The sequence below is a fragment of the Crocodylus porosus genome, unplaced genomic scaffold (assembly GCF_001723895.1).
Source record: "Crocodylus porosus isolate Cpor-Errol unplaced genomic scaffold, CroPor_comp1, whole genome shotgun sequence".
NCBI classification, from domain to species: domain Eukaryota; kingdom Metazoa; phylum Chordata; order Crocodylia; family Crocodylidae; genus Crocodylus; species Crocodylus porosus.
Genome location: NW_017728906.1, coordinates 50,583,950 through 50,593,760, shown reverse-complemented (window position 1 = coordinate 50,593,760; position 9,811 = coordinate 50,583,950). Strand labels below are relative to the sequence as shown.

At 44.9% G+C, this 9,811-nt stretch overlaps 1 protein-coding gene across 1 annotated transcript in view; it reads right to left on the bottom strand.

Annotated features, from left to right (window-relative positions):
• The window catches only part of CFAP47 (cilia and flagella associated protein 47), a 734,432-nt gene that overhangs the window by 21,661 nt on the left and 702,960 nt on the right, over positions 1-9,811 (bottom strand). Inside the window, exon 63 of the mRNA XM_019528459.1 lies at positions 5,596-5,764. Within this exon, the coding sequence (XP_019384004.1) occupies positions 5,596-5,764 (169 nt within the window). The remainder of the gene's footprint in view (positions 1-5,595; positions 5,765-9,811) is intronic.

The window sequence follows — 9,811 nt, the reverse complement described above, 5'->3', positions numbered from 1 at the left end:
TGAGGGAGTTAATTCAGACAAAGTTCCTTTCTCTTTTCAAATGAAAGAGACAGAGAAATCTTACCACTCTGTTTATGTGAAAGGAATGAATGAATCCAAACTCCAGTCAAGCAAAAAGGAAACCAGAATAAAAGAAGTACAGGACTTGACAGTTTCCTAGACATATTTTTATTCACTATTTTCCAGTTGCTTCAGAAAAAACAGACTACTGTAGTAATTATCTCCACTACAATATTGTGAATTTTTATCCAGTAACTTGCCTCTCAATTTGGTTTAATTATCTTATTTTCCAGCTATATTGCTGTTTAATTAGTTTATCATTTAGTAGCCTTATTATAGTGCCAGTGTGACAAAGGTGACTTCCAGGCCCGTTGCTAGTATGGGCCTGCCCCGTCTGTGGGCAAACCGTCTGCCTTGTTCACCTGCCATACCTTGTTCGTAAATGATTGGGTCGTTAAATACGCAGGAGGCTGCCCTTCAAGTGCCCAGCTGTAACAGGGCAGTGCATACATGCTCTGACCTCCCTTACATGTGTCCCTTGCCTCACAGATGTCACACTGTGTGATGATACTCTGGATCATAGCCAGGCCAAACTGGGCATGCAGTTGGATCTTTATCATATTGCCCCCTTTGGGGCCATATACCCCCACACCCCTCTCATCGGGGCCTCTTGAACTCCACTGGCTCTCACCCAGTCTCTTGCACACTGCCTATCCAGGCCACATTCACTCCACTCTACTCAAAAAGATCCTCAGGTTTTACTCTCTACCCCTTGCTCAGCCCTGGCACAGTCTTTTGGGCCTGTCACGTGGCCCTCACCTGAACGGGACTGAGCGATTGCTCAACTATGGTCCTGCTTCACCCCTGGACCCTCACTGAACCACTATGCCCTCTCTCAGGCCACAGCTCTGCCCCCTACTCTCTGGGGCCTGGGGTCTTCCACTCCAACGGGTTCAGGTGCTTCTCTCTCTATAAGTGTGCCTGACCTCCACTCTGCCCTCTCCAAGGGCTGGAGTCTTAGATTCCTAGGACTCTGGTTCTGCTCACTCAGCATGCCTGGCCCTCACTACAGGATCTAACACCCCACAGGGCTCAGGTGCAGCTACACTGTGTGCCTGGCCCCACTTAAACCTCCTAGTAACCCACCTGGAGGTAGGGGCTGGGGTTTAGGCATCTCAACCCTCCTTACACTGTGTAGGTGATCGGTCTTGGTATCTAAGTGGGCTGCCATGCCACCAGCAGTCCCACCAGGCCCTCTATCCCAGCAGGGCAGTTTTACAAAACCAATGAGGCTTCCTCCTTTCCCACAGCCTCACCCTTACCTCCAAGTTGTTTCTGGAGAGATGTTTTTTCCTTGCTGGCTGGTCTCAAACTGCTCTCAGCTCCTCAGAGCTGGGCTGTAAAATGGCCACCCTCATCAGCCACCTGGTAGCAACCTGTGCCAGCCCTTAAAGTGACAGACACCCAAAAGGGTGTGCTGTCACAGCAAAAATTCTGCAAGGACTTTCAAAAATGCCATTTTTTGTGGGATTACATGGCTCTAGCCATTTGGACTATAGATTTCTTTTAAAGCATTCTGTATTTTTAAATGAAGAATTTATTTTTAACAGAAAATATCACTTGAGAGGGAAACAAAACCTATCCCCTTTCTGTAATGATCCCATGTTGTCTCTCTTTTCCAGAGGGGGAAAAAAAGAAATTGCATAAATCTCATAGTTGGTTTCTTATTTTGCCATTCTCTCTGTTTCTGATCCAGCCATTCCTAACTTCTATTATTTTCCCAAATCCCCTTTTGTGACATTTTGTATCTCCAGGATAATTTTAGAACCTTTTATTCTATAAGACAGTTTTATAGTTGTGAGGGGCTGGAAGACATAATATGAATATATAATATAAACAAAGATAGGGACTTTCTATTTCTTGCTCATCTAACTTGCATTAATAATTAACATAAAGATTTTCTTTCTTTCTGACAACTCTTACTTTTGAGGTAAACACCTCATCAGAGCAAGATATGGAGATAAAATTTCTAAAAATAATAACTGCTTTCTGAAAGAACTCATCTTGGAACGCACAAAAACAGAAGGAATTCTAGACCTAATCCTGAGTAACATATAGTACCTGGTTCAAGAAATATCTGTAGATGAGGCACTCTGTAACTGTGACCATAACATAATAAAATTCAACATCCTACTGGGATGGAATAGGTCAAAAAACAACCCAACCCAAAACAAACAAAAAAAGCACCATGCAGCTTTAAAAGGAAAAAAAACCCATAAAAATGAGGAAGAAAAGTTAAATGGAGCAGTCAAATATGTAAAAACCCTGCAGGTAGCCTAGAAACTGTTTTAAAAAAAACAGTATTAGACACTCAGGACAATTATATAGCATAAATCAAAAAGGGTATCAAGGCAGTCCAATAAAACAATAAAACCCCTGAATGGGGGTTTTATACCAGAGCTGAGGAGACCATTCAAGGCAAAAAGGAATCCTTCAAATAAATGGAAGGTACGCCCCCATATGAGGAAAATGGGAAAGCTCATACGCTCTGGCACAGCACATATAACAGTGAAATAAGGCAGGCCAAAAAAAGAATCTGAGGAGCATCTTGCAAAAGATCCTACAGTTAATTTATAAAGTTTTAAAATACATTAGAAACATGAAGTCAACAACCGACCATTAAATGACTTAGCCATAAAAGAGATGATAAGGTCATAGCAAAGAGCTAAGTCAACTCTTTGTCTCAATTTTTACTGCAGAAATTATTGTGGGAATTCCCACACCAGATAGATCCTTCCCAGCAGACAGATTTGTAAAATGAGATTACCTTGAAGTGACAACAGAAGAAGTTTTAGATCAAAATGAGAAGTTACATACTAATATGTGATGAGATGGCATTCACCTGAGAGTTCTTAAGGAACTCAAAGGTGAAATTGCAAACTGTTTGCAATAGTATGTAACCTTTTGTTACAAATGGCCTCTGTGCCAGGGGACTGGCCAGTTACCAACATAAATCCCATCTTCAAAAAGGGCTCCACAGGTGATCCTGGAAACTACAGACCAGTGACTCTCATTTTCATCCCTTGAAAGTTGGCAGAATCTATAACAAAGAATAAAATCAGCAGACGTGGAGAAGTATGATATACTGAGGAAGAGTCAGCATGATTTTTGTAAACAGAAAACCTGCCTCACCAAACTGCTTGAGTTCTTTCAGGGTGTTAAGAAGCACATGGACAAACGGAATCCAGCTGACAGAATATATTTAGATTTTCCAAAAGATTTCAACAAGGTCCCTCACTAAGAAATGTTTAAAGAATCAAGTTGCCACAAGATTGGATAGAAGGTTATTTAATGTATTGAGAGCTGATTGAATGATAGGAAACAAAGGTAGGGCTAAATAGTTACTTTTCAGGATGGACGGAGCTAAAAAGTGGGGTCTCACAGAGGTCTGTGCTTGGTCTGATTTAGTTCAACATTTCATTGATCTTCTGGAAACGGGGATAAGATTTCCATGTTTGAAAAGGATACTCAATTATTCCAGGTAGTCAAATCCTAAAATGTAGGGGAGAAACTGCAAAAAGATCTTGCAAGGTTAAGTGACTGGGCAAAAAAAGGACAGGCTGGCTGCTTACAGATGTAACCAGCCCCCCACCCCAACAGCACTTTAAACTTGGCGTAGTGCTGCACCAAGCCAAACACATGCCCAGAGGAGATATTGTGTTAATTGGACCCAGTTCACCCAATGTCTGTATAGACCGGGCACTTCAGTGGGGTTTTCCACCACTTTTATCTAATAGCTGATTGAACCAGCTATTAGAGAAAAGTGCCAAAAAGTCCTGCTGAAGTACCTGAGCTATACAGATGTTGTGGAGCCAGATCCAAATAATGTGCTGCTGCTTCCCATAAAGCAAGTTTTTTTGGTTTCTTCAATGTCTGTAAGCAGCCAAAAACTTCAAGTTAATGCAATAGGGCAAAATAACTTCAAGTATACATACATAATGCTGGTTTCTTAACCAACTGTTACAACTCGGGGAAAAAGACATAGTAGATAGTTTCCTAAAACATCAACTCAATGTGCAGTGACCAAAAAAGCTAATAAAGTGTTAGGCATCATTAAGAAGGGAATTGAAAACAAAACAGAAAACATCATCATGACATTATTCAAATTCATGGTGAATTTTATAGTGTGCAGTTCTGTGTACATCTTGAATACTGCATGCAGTTCTGATCTCTGCATCTTAAAAAGCCTGTAATAGAATTAGAAAAGATACAGAGAAGGACAACCAAAATGATCAGGATACCAGGAAAGACTAAAAGGCTAGGACTCTTCATTTTGGAAAGGAGAAGGCTGAAGAGAAATATGATAGAGATCTATATAACCACGAAGAATGCAGACAACATGAATAGGGAGGGGTCCAGCAGTCATTAAGTCCCAGAACTACGGAGGGGTCACTGAAATGAATAGGAGACTGGTTTACAACTAACAAAAGAAAGTACTCTTTTACACAGTGCATGGTCAACTTGTGGAACTCGCTGACACAGAAGCCTGTAGAAATAGATATAATAGCCAAGTTAAAAAAAACGTCTAGACAAATGTATGGATAACTGATACATTAATAGCTATTAAGCAGAACAGTGAGAGGTGTATCCTCTGGTATCTCTAAACTAATGATCACTCTAGATATACTCAGTTCAGTGTTCTCTCTCTAAAGCTGGGCTATCTAGCTGGTAGCTCAAAGGCCACATACAGCCCATGGGCCCCCACTATAGCTGCTACTGTTCCTCCTTCCCCTCCTTGTTGCTCCTGCTGTGGGAAACAGGGTCTTTAAGTTTCCCCTCCTCTGCTTTCTACCTTCTGCCCCCAATTCTGGGGGTGGGGCAATATAATGGGAGGAGACTGGGGTGAAGTTTTGTGCATAGAGGGACATAGGGTGCCTGTCCTGTGCCTACAGCAGGGAAGGGGGCCAGGCTGCTTATGGTGTGCATGAGAAAGGTCGGTTGCCTGCATAGTATGCACACGGGTAAGGGTCATGCTAGTCTGTCCAGATGAAACAGATGAAAGCCTGCTGCGGGACTGCCTGCACAGCAAAGCAGACCTTATCTGTAGCCTGTGCTTCATATGGGCCCCGAGATTACAGCACTACAGCATGTGGCTTCTGGCTTCCTGGATGTTGAATAATGCTTTTCTAAATCATCCGCTTCTGCCACTGTTGGAGACAGGATACTGAGCTAGATGGACAACTGGTCTAACCCAGTATGGCATTTTTTGTGTTATTATGATAGGCTTTTACATTCCTTTTCTCAAGCTGTTTTACACTGATAACATTGAGATGCGCTATTTTACACTGGTAACATTGAGGTGCATGGATCTAAATAGAAATTATCTCTAGGAATGTTACTGTGAAGACAGCAAAAATATGAGACAGCTAAAATCAAAAACCTCCTTATAAAGTTTCCATGAGTTGGTTTCCTGTTTTATTTTTTGTCCCTTCCCCAACAGGATTTTTTAAACAACTTAGCCATGAAGAAAATGCTTCAATCCATGACAATAGTACAGTAAAGTCACTGTTACAATTTCATTCTGTAAGGACTTACCTGAATCACTAATATTGCTTTGTGCTTCTTGCTGTACATACTTGGTCTGAATCCTACAGTTATATGGGTTCCAACAGTGTCAAGTGGAAGAAGTTCTCCATCTTGAGGCAATACAACAAATTCTGGGTCACTGCCTGGTAGGAAGTATGCCATAAATGGTTCTGGGTATCTAGAGAATAGCAAAGAAGGATACTGGGGCTATTATATTTGATCATTATGCAGTTCTATTTAAAAAATAGCAGGTATCCTGCCACAATAAACCTTCAATTAAACATTAATGATGCCATGCAACTGTGAATCAGGATACTTGTTAGTGTATAAAAAGCTTACTGAAGGATAATGGGGATGTTTGCCCACTAAAGAGAAATGGAAACAACTGATCTGTAAATGGAACTCTGCTTATTAATATGAAAATGGCTGATGGAGATAGTTATTTTTTATCAAGCACCAATAAAAATAAGTTAAATGTGTTAGATTACATGTTTTGCATCTTATCAATACAAAACCCCACTGATTTCAAACGCAATTGTGTATATGGCTAGCAGAATTTACCTATATTTTATCAAAAGTAATGCATACAAAGACCACAATGTCAACTTGATTATTGACTAAAATAAAATCCGTAAACAGAAATCATGTCCCTAATTCCTGGTAAGCACCTGTATCTTGAGGTAACATTAAGATGGGACAGAAATTCCAAATGATTTGAAGACACAAAAAATTCCTATTTCCTATTATTAGCCTTTTCTAAATTACTTCTGTACTTTTTACACACGTATTTTATACATCCAGTAGCTCTGCATATTACAAGTGCCTGTCCTGGGGTCTCAGTCAAAAGGGGGCCTTCTAGGTCCAGGCAAGACTACAGTAGAAGGGCAGGAGGTCATCCCAACTCAGGCAATCAGTATCTAAGAAGAAAATTTCCTGAATGAAATCGATGTCTTTGACCTGATGCTGGAAAGCTAAAGCCAGACATCACCTGGGGAAGGGTTCACCAGCAAAGAGAAAGAGCTGAAGGGCTTATAGGCAGAAGGAAGCCACTCTGCCCACGAAGTTAACCAAGCCATGATCTCCCTTCATTGGTGGGTGGGTAGGGAACAGCCTGCTGGAACCAGTGGTGCCTGTTTCAGGGGAAGCTTCAGGAGCTTTTTGAATAGAATAATTGGTGGATGCAGGACAGCACACCCATGCCATATAGTAGCAGCTGCCAGGTTGTTGATGACCAGGACCCAGCTGTGGTAGGACAGGCTGGACAAGAGCTAGCATCATTTTTATAGTCACACCTCAAATTCTTTACTGAAGCTCTCCCAGTTCTTGGCTACATAGGCCAATGGGTGCAGGAAAATGTCCAGAGCTTTGAAGTAACTGAAGCACCAGGTTAGGTCTCCAAAGGAGATCTGAGGAGTAAGCATCAGTCCAGGTGCCCAGCAAAAACATATTGCTTTTGGCCCAGTTGATATGGGCTGCAGAGGCACACTTGTAAACTGCTGACACTCGATCAAGGACTAGACATTATCCTCACTGCTCACAAAAACAGTCACATCATTGACATATGCTGTCACCTTAACTGGGAGACCAACAATTAGGGCTGTTGCCAATGGGAGTGCCAAGCCCATCAGGCATCACCACAGCATGTGGATCAGTGGTTAGTGAAGAGAGGGGACACCTCTTCTGCAGATGCCCCTGCATGCTGGGAATGGGCACATAGTGCTATGTTTCAGGAGGTTAGAGATACCCTGGTATAGGAACCAGATTATCAAAGTGAAGAGGAGCCAAAACCAAAGAATTCCAGAGTATGGAATAAGGGGAGGCAGAGGGGAGACAAAGAGAGAGTTCAAACTTCTGTGGATAGAGAATTCAAGCTAGTTCTGTATTAAATTTTTTGGGCCCTTTTTGGAATCAGACAGTAGAGACTTGGAATGAAATTACAAATTTCAATTAAAACATAGAGCATTTAAAACGTGAAAGATTATACATTAAGGTTCATTAACAAGTGCTAAGTGCCCTCTAGGCATCTTAAAGGTATGCCACTTTGGGCAAGAATTATCTCTGAGCTGTGCTACCTATCTTGAATTAAGTTATATTCTGGGTGTTCACCTGAGATAAAGCCACCAGTATGCAGTCCTTAACTATCCCAGGAGGCACTTCTACCACATGGACTAGCTATCAGCCAGGATTGTATGGCTCTAGACTGACACCTGGGAATAGCCAGCTGACAGCTGCATGTTGATGGGGTGAGTGGGAAGGGAAAAGGGGTGAAGGGTGGCAGGGGGATGAAGTGAGGGGAGCACGGAGAAGGGGTGGGGGAAGGACTGAAGGGAAGAAGAGGGATGGTGTAGAGAGAGGAGAGGAGAGTAGGTAGGTGGGGAGCTGCTGGGCTGCCAAACTTTCTGCCCCCTAAAATGTACCCCCAACCACTGAATTGCCCTCTCCACCACTAGATTCCTACTTTGCCACCCCAATCACCCCCTCTGCCTCCATCAGCCCCTCCACCACATGATCACCACCCTGCCAACCCAATCAAACCAAAAGTAGAGGAGGTGCCATGGGGAGGTTCTCCCTCTCTGCCAGGTTCTGGGGTCACTGCACATAGATCCAGCTCCCTCTGGGCCCCACAACTGAAGGAGGGGGAAGGAGGAGGGGGAAGGGGAGAGAAAAGAATTGCTGGGAAACTGCAGGGGCTGATGGGGGCTGGATCCTAGCACACAGGGTTGGCACAGCTGCAGAGAGTCCAGGAGCACGCACGGAGGATGAGTCTCTCTCTCCCCTGCTGCCACTGCCACTACTTTTGGGCTGATTGGGGTGGCAGGCCAGCAATCTGCGGGGGAAAGAGGTGATCTGGAGGTGGAGGGGGAGATGCCAGTCCAGAGACTGAAGGGGGGATCCAGAGGATGAAGGGTGAAATGGAGGCCAACAGGGAAAAGCAGGTTTATTTGGGGGACAGAGGGGGAAATGATCCAAGAGGTGTGGGGTGGGGGGCTTTCCCCCTGTGGCAGGGCACTGTGTGTGCCTGCCACTTTAAGGGCCTGGAGCCAGCAGCCGCCAGGTGCCTAATGAGGGCAGCCATTTTAGATTCAGGGCTGCCCATATAAACAAGGCAGTTCTGCGGCTAGGGGCCAGGCAGCAACATCTTCTGGCTGGAGGTAAGGGAGGAGCTGTAGGGGATGGATAGGAGGTTCCTGGTCCTGGATATGACCTAAAACTGCACCCTACCAGGAGTGGGTGGCCTGGTGGGGCTCCCAGTGGCATGGGAGCCCCCAGGAAATGCCAGACCAGTTACCACCCCAGTGAAAGGCAGGTTGGGGTGCCTTAACCCCTCGCCCCCACAACTGGGTGGGTTACCCCTTTGTGTGGAGGGCCTAGAGAGTGGACCCTCAGAGAATGAGAAAAGGGCCATAGACTCGGGCCTGTCTGAGTTTCCCCTGACTGGCCCATTCTGGGGCTAGGACCAGAAGGGTTGAAGGACCGGAGGCCCACTGCGAGGGATGCCCAAGAGCTGAGGGCCTAGGGTCCCGACTGGCCTGGAGGTTGGGGCTGAAGGTCTCGGTGGGGGGAACCACACCAGAAGGGAAACCATCTTAGGGAGCTATGCTGCCCGGTATGATGGCGGAAGAGGTTGCTTGAGGAAGAGGAATCCAGGTGGGGTTCAACTGGAGGATTCTGGAACCCACTGTGGGGACCAGTGATTAACAGAACATGAAGATGCCATCTGCGAGGCTTGGGCTGCGGTGTAGGGGAGGAAAAGAGCCGCAAATAGCACCCCCTGGCATCAGGGCAGAAAATGGGCAGCCTCCCACTTACTAACATCTATTAATTAATTATACCAACAAGGCATGGAGGGCAAGAATATGAGCGGTTAGCCTAGGAACAGGTGGGCAGGCTGCAGGGAAAGCGGCCCAAGCAGGCTCCCTGTTACACACCCCCCCCCACCCCAACCTATACTGTGGCTAGAGAACTGAAAAGCAGGGCAGGCAAGAAGCAGACTTGTAGCCCTAACCACACCCCTGCTTGCTAACTCTCTAGCACAGGTCCTAACTCTCTAGCAAAGTCCAGCCCTCAGGCCAGATCAGGTCCACCAGGGACTTCATTTCCCAGCAGCCCCTACCAATGTCACCATAGCTGGTTACTATGGAGACCCAGCAATGGGCAGGAACCTGCTTTAGTATCATAGTATCATAGTAGCTAGAGTCGGAAGGGACCTAGGTAGATCATCTAG